This window comes from Cantharellus anzutake (genome assembly GCF_015039405.1).
Source record: "Cantharellus anzutake strain C23 chromosome Unknown EI90scaffold_26, whole genome shotgun sequence".
NCBI lineage: Eukaryota > Fungi > Basidiomycota > Agaricomycetes > Cantharellales > Hydnaceae > Cantharellus > Cantharellus anzutake.
Genome location: NW_024066976.1, coordinates 192,216 through 203,937, shown reverse-complemented (window position 1 = coordinate 203,937; position 11,722 = coordinate 192,216). Strand labels below are relative to the sequence as shown.

The 11,722-nt window shown below is 48.5% G+C and overlaps 1 protein-coding gene across 1 annotated transcript; it reads right to left on the bottom strand.

Annotated features, from left to right (window-relative positions):
- Nucleotides 1–10,354: 10,354 nt before the first annotated feature.
- On the bottom strand, nt 10,355–11,521 carry EI90DRAFT_3124184 (uncharacterized protein; the record flags this gene model as incomplete). Its single annotated transcript, XM_039063690.1, has 7 exons — nt 10,355–10,375; nt 10,436–10,536; nt 10,617–10,739; nt 10,816–10,906; nt 10,968–11,061; nt 11,135–11,255; nt 11,335–11,521. 7 exons carry the CDS (start codon nt 11,519–11,521, stop codon nt 10,355–10,357), a joined length of 738 nt encoding a protein of 245 aa, XP_038915553.1.
- Between the last annotated feature and the right edge of the window lie 201 nt (nt 11,522–11,722).

Here is an 11,722-nt window from a genome sequence, read left to right as displayed (position 1 = left end):
GGTGGCGGGATAGTCGGTGCCCCACCCCTTGATGCGCTAGTCCCCATTTGGGGTCGCGCCTCATGAGGCCCGGAACCGTATCCCCTCCCCCTGACCTGGGAGGCCCCCATCATGATGGGTTTGGCAGCGAGGTCTGCCAGTGCACGTGCCTCTCTGAGCTCGCGTTTCAGTAATTCGATCTCCCTTTTTTGGAGATCGACTTCTCTCTCTGCGTCTTTCAGAGAGTCAAAGATGCCCTCAGCATCTCTTCGTGCTCTATTGTATTCGCGCCTCCAGTGGGCGCAATGGTTGCAGGCGTCTTCTGACACCCTCGAGTTATTAGACCGTGCCCGCTTGGACGGTCTGGACGAGGAGCCGCTGTCGCTCCCTCGTCTCCCTCCTACGAGGGACTTCATTTCTTTCAGCTCCTCACGGAGTTGACCTGTCTGAGCAGCTACCGCTGACGCGATGGCTGATTCCCAGCCTGCATTTGGCTGGGGCGTTGTTGGACCTGGGCCGAATTGGCTAAACCAGGGGTTGATCTGGCCAGGGAAGTTCCCTGGGGAGTATGCCTGGGGCTGCAGCAGCAAATGCTGCCCCTGGAATGGCGCTTGTTGCGCCATCGGTGCAGTTTGCACCGCGTATGGTTGGAAGCCTCTTTGGGGAGGCTGGGGGTGTGCGATGCCTGTTGGCAACGCGGATGGTTGATGGTTCGCAGCACTCATTTGTGCTGCGTGCGTCGTGTAATCCATGGCGCTTATCTGCGCCTGGTGTTGTTGTTGTTCCGGGGAGCCTTGCTCCCTGGGTTGTCGTATTTCGATATCCGGCGGTTTGTTTGGATTGAACCGAGGGTTGCCTCCCCCAGAGAACGACATCTCGTCGTTATGTTACTCGTGGCGGTGGGAGGGGTCTTCGTTCTTGTGTGCGTGGGATTCGCCGCGGTTGTGTGTTCTTTTGCACGTGAGCCTGTGGTTCACGTGGTCTAGGCGAGTTGCTTGCCTAGCCCATGTGATTTCTTGTACATGGTGTGGCTGTCCGGGCGAGTTACTCGCCCAGAACTTTCCCACGCTCTTGGCTGTGGGCCATCGTCCCTCGGCTTTACTTCTTCCGCCTCCGTTTTTGGGGGCGTAATAATGCCGAGAGTTCCCTGTCTTCTTTGATAGGGAGTTTTTCTGGTTCCCTTACATTTTGTAAGGTGAGGTACTCGTCCAGGTGGACGAGGTCGTCGCAATTTCCTAGGGGTTCCCATGTGGTGTCCCCTAGTTCCCATTTAACCTTAAACCAGAGTTTGTTGTGAACCCACGCGTGGTTTAGGATTTCGCGAACTACTGCTTCGCGATCAGGGTCTTCCCCGAAATTGTAGAATATGTTTACTTCCCTATTTGGGAAGGTTTCCTGGTCATTCGGCTCGTGAGGTGCTAGCCGGGATACATGGAATCTTGGGTGGATTCCGCGTTGTTCAAGTTGTGGTGGCAACTTGAGGACGTAGTTGGACGTTTCTGGAAATGTTTCCAGGATTTCATAAGGCCCTATGTATAGGGGCTTTAGTTTTCCTGCCCTGCCTTTGGGTAGGTTCAGCTTATCTGTGGATAAGTATGCGAGCTCGCCTTTTTTCAAAGGCGGGTCCGGGCGTCTTTTCTTTTTCGCCTGGATTGTTTGAGCAGCGCGATTATGTATTATCGCGTCGTGTGCTGCCATGAGGTTTTCCTTCGCTTTTTTGAGCAGAGTCGTTTATTCCCGGGTAGTCCGAGAGTGGTGCTGTTAGGCACATTTTTGGCATATGGCCGTAGATTAATTCGAACGGGGCAAATCCTGTCGATGTGTTCGAGCTCGCATTGATCGCGAATTCCGCCATCGACAGTTTCGCTGCCCAGTCGCGTTGGTCTGGTCTAACCATCGCGCGTAGTATTTGTACTACTTTTTGTATCATTCTTTCCGCTTGGCCATCGCCTTGCGGGTGGAATGCAGTTGTGAATTTCAACTGTACACCGAGTATTCGGTGTAGTTCGCGCCAAAATTTTGACGTGAATTTCGAGTCTCGATCTGATATGATCGAGTGTGGTAGACCGTGGAGTCTTACAACTTCACGAAGAAATACGAATGCTAGTTCTAGTGCGTTCGTTGTTGTTTTTATTGGAATTAGGTGGACGTTGGACGTCAACCTACAGATGATTACCCAGAGGTAATCATATCCCAGGCTTGTTGGGAATGGACCTGTGAAGTCCATGGCTATTGATGACCATGGTGCCTCGGGGGTCGGGAGTGGGTGAAGCATTCCGGGATTTCTCCTGGTGCTTTTCTTGGTTGTTTGGCAAGTTCCGCAAGACCTGCAGAACTTGTGGGTGTCTTTTCTCATCGACTTCCACCAGAAGTGTCGACGGAGGGTTTCCACTGTTTTCTTGGATCCTAGATGTCCAAGTGTTTCGTGGATGCTCTCGAGGATTATTCCCCGAATGGACTTCCTTTCGTAGTTTCCTTTCGGGACTACTATCTGGGTCGTTCCTCCTTCTCCAAGTCGGATTATCAGTCCGTCTTTTACGGAGAAGTTTTTGAAATTCCCCAGGTTCTCTAGGATTTCCCGGTGGATCTGGCTTTTCAAGTATCCAGATTTTATTGCCTCAATGAGGTCTTTTTCTTCGAATTGTTTTCGAAGGTTCTTTTCTGGAGTTATGATTTCTTCCAGATTTTGGGCGCTCCCCCCTAGAGTTTCCTCTAGGTTATCGCTCCCCCCTAGAGCTTCCTCTAGGGTGTTTTTCGCGCGTATCGCTGCGAGTCTCTTTTTCTCTGAGTTTTTACTCAGGGTACTGCTTAGTAGCAGTTCTTCGTATTCCTCGATTCTGTCGGGAATGATATCTTCTGCATTTTTGTCCAGGTGGATGTCCGCCGACACATAATCGTCGAAATGCAGATCCTCGTCCGTTGACGAGTCATAGTATCTTGAGAGTGCATCTGCCACTTTGTTTTTGTGGCCTTCCACGTATTTTATTTCGCAATTGAAGCTTGCGAAAAAGGCTTGCCATCTCAGGTGTCTCCCTGAGTTGTGGTTTTTCGCTTTGAAATATTCCAAAGCTTTGTGGTCCGTGATTACTGTGAATTCACGGCCTCCCATGAGGTCGTCTTGCCATCTCATGAGCGCTTCGAGGACACCCAGTGCCTCGAGCTCGTAGGCGAAGTACCTACGTTGTGTGTTGGTGAACTTTTTGGACATGAATGCGGCCGGGCGGCAAGTCTGCCACCTTTCGCCTTGTCCAATTAATGCACCCATGCCCGCTGGGCATGCGTCTGTTATGACCCAGACGTGGAGTTTGGTCCTCTCTTCTTCTGAGAGGCTTTCCGGTGGGTTCCACTGGACGGGCTTCAGGATCGGAGCCCTACATGCTAGACGTTTGATTTCGTCGAAGCATTTCTGGTGGAGTGGTGTCCACCTGAATGTCTGCTTGTTTGAGCAGATTGTTTGCAGTGGTCCTGTGTAACCGCTGACGTTTGGCATGAATATCGATAGATATTCTACCATTCCCCAGGAATCTTAGGACTCCTGTGTGGTCTGCTGGCTCTCGCCAGTTGCGGATTTTTTCCATTTTATCCGCTTGAGCGTGGATGCCCTGTTCGTCCACTCGGCTTCCTAGAACGTCTAGGATTGGGGCAAATGGCTGGAATTTTTTCCGGCTTATGTAGAATTTCGCCCCTTTTAGGCGAGTGAATAACCACAATAGTGCTTTATTGTGGTTTTCCACCGAGCTTGTGCTGGTGAATATATCGTCGAACCAGACGTGTAGGCGTCTGCCTACTTCTCCTCATAGTTTAGTTCCCAGGTCAGTGCGCGCTGGAAGGTGCAGGGAGCGTTGCAGTCTCCTTGCTGCATCGTGTTCGAGTTGTACGTCCCGTGGGGCGTGGAGAATGTCGTCCTATGGACGTCATCTGGATCCACGTGTATTTGTTCGTACGCGTCCGACATATCGATCTTTGATCGGTATGTTGCTCTGGCAACTGATTCCTGGATCAGTCGCATGTCTGGCATTGGTGTGACGTCGAGGATCGTGTTTGAGTTACGGTTCCTCGCGTCTATTACCGTGCGCAAAGATCCATCTGCTTTGCGGATGCACAGTAGCGGGCATGCTCGCTCGCTGTTCGCAGGATACCACCATCCTGCTTTTACATAGCGATCTATTTTGGTCGCTAGTGCTTCCTGCAGTGCTGCGGGACATCTCGGGGTGTTTTCCCGAAATTTCTTGTTCGGATCCTTCAACGGGATTCGATGGTTCACTTCCCTCAGGGGAGGCATTTCTAATGGCGCTGGCACCATTACGGTTTCAAATTTTTCTCTCCACCACTCCCTGAGTATTTCGAACTCGGGGTTGTTCATGGAGAGACCTTCCAGGTGTGGTACGTCTGGAAGTTCTAGTCCTTCCGGACTAGGATTGGGCCAACCTTCAGGGTATTTTCTTGTGATTACCCTGAGGTGTGTTTCAGTCCCGCCTCCCTGTCAGGGGGGCTTCTTTTTTGGTTGTTCTCGGGCTCTTGCTCGAGTTTTCCCTCCATGTGATCTCGTCACACGGTCTTCGCTTATTCCAAGGGTGTCTATGTTGCCCTTGTTCGCCGTTCTCACTTTGTGGGACCGGAAGTCTAAGCTTACCTGGTTTTTGTTTAACCAGGGGGCGCCGAAGATGGCGTCGTACCTGTCGATGTTAATTACATCGAAGTAGTGTTTTTCTACGTGGCCGTTGATCTCAACGTCCACGTTAGTTCCGAACAGGATCTGTGATCTTGTTCCTTTCGTCCCCATTTGGAGGACGACTGGGTTCTCCAGTTGAAGGATTGGGATGTGGACCGCGCGGACAAAGTCCGGCGATAAAGCGTCCGTTTCGGCTCCACTATCGAATAGCGCATAGGCTTTTATGCCTGCTATTTTTATGTGAGCCGTTAGCGTTCTCTTTGTTGAGAGCGGTCTGTTTACGGGGTATTTTCCCGCGTCTTTTGAGATGCGGAATTTCGCATCAAATAAAGGGGACTGGGTTTCGATGGACTTTTGGTCCTTCTTCCCTTTGTCCTTGTTTTCCTTGGGTACTTTGGTGTATTTCCCCAAGGCGTCTTTTCTTGGTGCTTCCACCAAGGCTTCGGCGACTTTTTCGTCTGCCGTGTTTTCTAACTGGTGTGCTACAGCCAGTTTGATTTTATAATTTATGTCATCGTGGTCGACGACTGACATTGGGCCCATTCTTATGGTCCCAACGTTGACTTCCTCACCCTCTGAGTCAGGTGAGTATTGAGGTCCTTCGTATGGGTCCTCCACTTCGAAGCTTGATGCTTCGGAGTTACCAGAGTTGTTCTCTGGTTTCTCATCTGATGAGCTTTTTGACTCTTCATCTGTTGAGTTCGCGATTTCCATGGCAGCTATACGCCTTGGTTTTTCATCGCTCGTTATATTGTGTCTTGGGCAATCTTTCGTTTGCCCTATTTTGCCGCATTTGCCGCAAATTGGAACTGACTTTTGGTCTGTTTTCCTCGAGTTTTTCGAGGATGTATCCTCTTTCCATCTGGGTTTCAGCTCTTCCGCTTTCTTTCCTGATGGGAGGGCTTTGCCGCGGCTCGTTGTTGCCGTGGTGGTTGTTCGGGTATAGTACCCTGATTTGTAGGCTGAGGACATCTTCAGCCCGTCAATTATCTCGTCTACACGAGATATTGCTTTTAACATCTCCTCGTTTGAGGAGAAGTCTGCTCTGATTCTATCATGAGCAATCATTTCCCTCTTCCATTTGAGGGGAATGTAGTTTAAGAACCTGGCGTTAAAGGACGCCTGGTCTGGCGGCGTCACCATTTGGGATGCTGCTTTTGACAGTTCTAAGTAGAACTGTTTTAGGCCTTTTTCCGCTTCGTATTTGACGTTGCGGTATTTCTTTGTCGCGTTCAACGCGGCGGAGGCTTTGATGAAGGTTCTCATCAATATGTTGAGAACCTCGAGGAACATGCCCTCGTCTCCTCTGAGGAGAGTTTCGTCTCGGAGTCTAATTCCGAGGTCAAATGCGGGTCCCCCTAATCCACGAATCAAGCAGTCCAGGTGGACTTCGTCGAATTGGGGACCTTTGCATCCTCGCGAGGCGAGGAATCCCAGTAGTTCTGTGAACCACTGCCAGAACGATTCCATGTCGTTCTCCCCTGACCATTTCTTGTCAGGGAATGCCAGCCCATTCTTTAGGGCTTCTGGCTTCACTCCTTCTGGGTAGGGAGTGAGTATTCTCACTTCGGCCATTCTTATGGCCTTTTCGTACCATTTCTCCAGGTACTCTTCTTGCTCCCCTGCCTTCGCGGGGTCGCTGTCCAATGGAGATCTCTCCTTTGGGGGGGTTTTTGCTGGGGGGAATCTTTTTCGCAGCATTTCTTTGGTTTCAGGCGAATTCGCCTGAAGTTGTATTTGTATTCTCTCATTGTTTTGAGAGGGTATGAATGCGTTACCTCTCTGTTCGAGAGGTCCGTCATAATTGGATGTTTGGCCGAACCTTTGGTACGTGCCAATTCTCCTTCTGATCTCTGAACGATGTCTTCTCTCGGCATCGTCTTCTCCTATCCTTGGGAGAAGGATCTCCTTAGCGTCTCTGTCGAGTCGCTGGTGATATTCCAGTGTGCTTTCACTGGTGGTTCTTTTCGTGAATTTTTCACGAGTTCTATTTATGTCCTGGACCGTGGTCCAGGGGTGTTTATTTGTTTCCTCACTTTTTTGTGAGGAGTTTATTTCCTTCAGCAAATCTGTTTGTTCGCTGATTTTTTCTGTCAACGCGTCGATTGCGTTGGCCATTCTTTCTAGAGTTATCTCTAGACGAGCTGTGCTATTATGGTTCGTTTCCTCGATCTTTTTCTGGATCGAGTTTATCGCGTTTATTATGCGCGATTCCTGGTTTTCCAGGAGGAAGTTTGGTTGGGCGAGCAGTGACTCTCCCCAGTTGACATTTCCGCTTCTGGGAGTTCCAGAATGGGTTCTTGGAGTGAACACTCCACGCTCGCTTTGTTTTGGCGAGGCCGTTGCGGAGGGTGCTTCCCTTTCATAGAGGGGTCTGTTCGCTGGTTTCTCCTTACTTTTACATAAGGCTTCCTCAGCGAACTCCGTTCGCCTCCTCTTCATTATCTCGGAGACCTCCTCCGAAGTTGGCGACCTTGCCTTGTCTGGCATGGTGTGTGGGAGTGTAAACAGCAGAAGTTCTTTTGGAGCTTCCGTGCTCTGGGAGATCCTGCTCTCAGGGCGTATTTTTGTGCCTTCTCGGGCTTTCAGCCTGAGAAGAAGTTGATCTTCACTTTCCGTCCTCCATTCAGATGGAACCTGGAACAAGTCCAGTAGTTTTTCGGATAGCCGTCGTGGGGGCTCTTCCCTTTGTTTCCCTTTGTCTGCCTTTGGGGCTTGACTTGGGGACGTGAGGGGGGACTCCAGGGGATAGTGGGGCCCTGGAGTTTCCTGCGACTCTATCCAATCAGCTTTTTGGGCTGATCGTTCGGCACTTACGCGTTTTTCGCGCAAGTCGATCACCTCGTGAGGAGGTGATGGATCTTCCCCAGCTTGGGTTAGATCGGTATGTTGTGGAGTTCTGGGGGTATTTCGCCCCGCACTTACTCCACATAAGTTTCTAAAGCCTTCAGGGACCAGCCCTGAGGTGGTTGCTATTGCCGGATCATGTTGATCCTCGTCGTCATCTGACGACGGCTTTTGGTTTGAATCTCCCTTGATGGGAGATTGCGGTTTCTTTATAAACCGCTCGTTTCTTTTTAGTGTCGCTGCAGATGCGACCTTGCCCTTGCGGGCGTGTTTAGGCGCCATAGGCGCTTCCGAGTCAGATGTTAAGATTGTGTAGTTGTGGGTTGTGTTGTAAAACACACCTCATGCACTTAAAAAAGTGTGAGGTCTTAGGGTGGCTCAGCACACAAGGCCGTAAGTGATACAAGATAGTGTATTTTATGGTGGTGTGTAAGCGGTTACCCGGAGGTTCCCGCTTGCCCACGTGACTATGTGTATCTAATTTACATGTGACTCGGGGTTCGGGGCTATTGCCCTGACATGGAGCCAGAGGTAGAGTGGGCTCTCAACAACCAACAGGGGGAGGTGGAGGTGGAGGATGTGGAGTTCTGGAGGAGGAGATGGAGGTCCAGAAACAGGAGTGGAGGTCTGGAGTTGTATGGATATGACACATATTATCTTTGCACTACTGGTGCCAAAATAACTAAGCAGATTTCATGGAGATATGAAGACCATCCATTATTTAAAAATAAAAAGTAATGATGCTGGCCATTTAATATGCATTTCCAAAAATGTATATACATATTATCTTTGCACTTCTGCATCCTTAGGAGAACAAAATCATTCAAACATTTAATTTTCTCCACCCAATGTGTAGAGGGTGCACAGCAAAAAGACTCAATTTGCTCACAGAGCTCTGTGAGCTCTGAGAGCTCCCTACCAAGTTTTCTGATGTAGTCATCACACCCCTCCACAATTAGTACATAGCCTTTGGGAATGCCAAGTCACCAAAAGCCCAATTAGACATTCCTTCCCTGATATATGTAACAATAACCTGCTACTGGCATGTTTGTACCATGAATGCCAAGTAACCATTAGCAACAATATGGAAACCTCTTGTGTTGAACAAGTCACGACTGTGCACACAGTATGCTCCACTGAGGAGTGCCAAGTACCCATGGCTAGCCTATCAACCCTGGTGTCTCTGACTACATGTCATTGAACCCTTAATAGCTCACTCCATCATGGACCACGATCAATGGGGATTCAATCGTCCGTTCTCATACCCAATTGGGACCACCCATTGATTACACAATCCGCTAATGTACAAACAAGATCTTATGACTATCTTTCAACTATAAGAACAGGTCAAGAGGGGAGAATTTCTCCCCATCCTTGTAACAGTTGTCCTGTTGGTCCTTAATTTCAGACATAGCAAGGGTGAAGTCTCTAGGGAGCATCCAAGTTGGTTCAAGCCAATATCTAGGGAGAGAAATATCAAGTAGATATATATTTCTAAGGGAGAGCTGGTTAACACTCCTGTCAGAGACCGGATTGAGATGAAGGATTGTCTCCATGGTGGAGGGCTTCGGCCTCAGCGACTCAAGCCAGGAGCGCTGTGCCAAGTTACATGTCCGTGCCCTAATTTACTTACTGGCAATGAGAACTAAGGGGGATCAACTCTAGTCGATTTTATTGCTGAGGTGTAACCTATGTACAAGTTGAGTATATATATGGTTACAGCGGGGGCCAGGCCTGTAAATGGTGGGGCCGAGCAGAGCAGAGCTAACGGAGTTAAACATTAGCCGATTGAATATTACTGATGAGTTGGGTCATGGGGTTAGCAGAGTGGCGGGCTATAACCCAGAAATGGAAAGGAGGGATAGGCCTGAAGGTAGACTTGCAGGGCAAGCAAGTGTATTGCCCAGTGGGGGCAGGAGTGTGCTAGCGGATGTTGGAGCTGTCCAGAAGCCTTCAGGGCTCCATACTTAGGGAGGCATAGGTAATATATTGAAAAGAGGGTGTGGTGACCATTGAGGGAAGTGGAGGTGATTGCGGAATACAGGAGCTCTGAGGTTAGTGAAGAAGGAGTGGAGGTAGTCTGGAGGGACCGGAGGGAGTGAAGGATGATGGCCGTGGATGGATATGACAACTCCAGATTTCAAAAGTGTAAACAAAACAGTTATATTGCTACTGTTAAAACAAGCAATAAAAATAAGAATAAAATAAGAGAAGACCAAGGGACACTTCAGGCACAATCTAAGACCATTGACAAGATTAAATCTTTGAAAATTCACTGAGTAGAAGATTAATTTTAGGTTTAAGACTTCAATTTTAACGATCCTACACAGGATTACACCTAGATAATTGAGAAATAACACTAAGGGAACAGCTCCGCAGGGTTTGATTCACCCATAAGTCATTTTTCAGAGATTTTTAGACTAACCCATAAGGTGGAATTAGCCAAAACACTCGGATTAGTACTAAATTTACAACAAATTTGCTAAGTACACCTCCCCATCCAACTAAAGAACCAGGGAACAGATTGGTAGTGGTCTCGTTAGAACCTCCAACTGTCCTTCCTTCATTCTCTCCTTCAACAGTGTGAAACATGGCATTTGACTCATTGTCAAGCAAACACTTTGAGAAAATTTTCACCATTGTTAGCATTTCAAGGGTTTGGTGTCATAGTGTCACCCAAAGCCATATGATATCTGGACTTGGCAGGAAGGCATAGGAAGCAATGCAACAACAAACTGCTCATTTGTAATCAGTGCCAAAGCTTTCTATAAACAGTATAGATGTCTTGATAACAGGATAGGCAAAAAGAGCCAAACCTGCACAGCTTACAGCAAGTAAGGAGTCTGTGGTGAGTCATCAGTCATCCAGAGAGAGAATCTGCAAGGACACATGTAAAAAATCAGCTACATAGGCTCAAACACAACAAGACATACGCACCACAAACCGCATAGTATCACCAACGAGGAGGATCGTCTGATCTACTGTGAGAAAGATCTTATTGTGACGTGAATCCCATATGATTAATAACATTTGCGTGACTGTGCAGGAGCGTTCCAAGTGAGTGTCACCATGCAATGTGGATAGAGAGGAATCCCTGAATGGAACCAGAGTCACTCACTCTCAGTAATCCATTTGGCTGTAAGATTGTGGGTTACCGCATTGTGATCAAAGACTACCGTCTTGTAGCTCGATCCAGGTGCGGAAACAGAGCCACCAGAGTAAGTGACATCAGGGGGAAAAGCTGTGTTTGACATTTATAAGGGGAAATTGAGGGAGTTAGATTGAGTTAGACAATGAAGGCTCCCGGATCGACGTACTTAACTCTGAAGTCCCCAGGACGATGAGATTATTGGCTGCCAGTGTCGCATTGCTCAGACCTGCCAAATATTGTTGGGAAGCTGTAGCATTCTGGAGAATTGCATTTGGAAAGCAAACTCAATGGTAGACAAAGGAGGAAAAGATAACGTACAATATCTTTGAAGCTCACATCTGAAGTGACACCTTCTTGCTGTAATGTAGCTGTGAATGTACTAGCATTCTTCAACTCGCTAACTACCGTACACCTATCGATCAATTCCAGAAGGTGTCAACTCAGATGCGACACAACTGAAGAAAGTGGATGACTCGGAAACCAACCATGGCTGACTACCGTTCAGTGCAAGGTATCCGAGGGTCTTAGGTTTACCCTTATCCTTGGCAGTTACTTTAATGTTGCCACTCCAGGTTATTGTGTCGCTGGTCCATGACCCTCGAGCAGCTGAAGATCAAACCACATTGATAGTCACATCATACATCTTTGTGCTAAGTGAAATCGCTGAAGATGGCTGCAGACTTACCATCAGTTCGTGAGGCTTCAATATTCCTCGGGGGTAAAGGAGGCAAACCCCTCATGAGTTGCTTCGTGTTTGTATCTCCGTGTGCAGGGTCTCGAAGCTCATGTGCAAGGCGGTGTAACTCCAGCGCTTGGACAGCAAGGACAGAGACAGTGAAGAGAAGTAGGCAAAGAGCAGTGTGCTTGAACATGTTGGAAAACCCCCCACTGCAGCTTGAGAGCAGAAGAAAGGGGACAAGTGACCAAGCAAAGCCTTCATGTGCGGTACTTAATCTGGCAGGGTGGAAGAAAGAGAGAATGGAAAAATATTGATCATTGACAATGGTTATCTCATTTGATCCTCAATATCTGTGCTGATGGGCAGGTGTTGACACCAATATCGGTACTCGGCT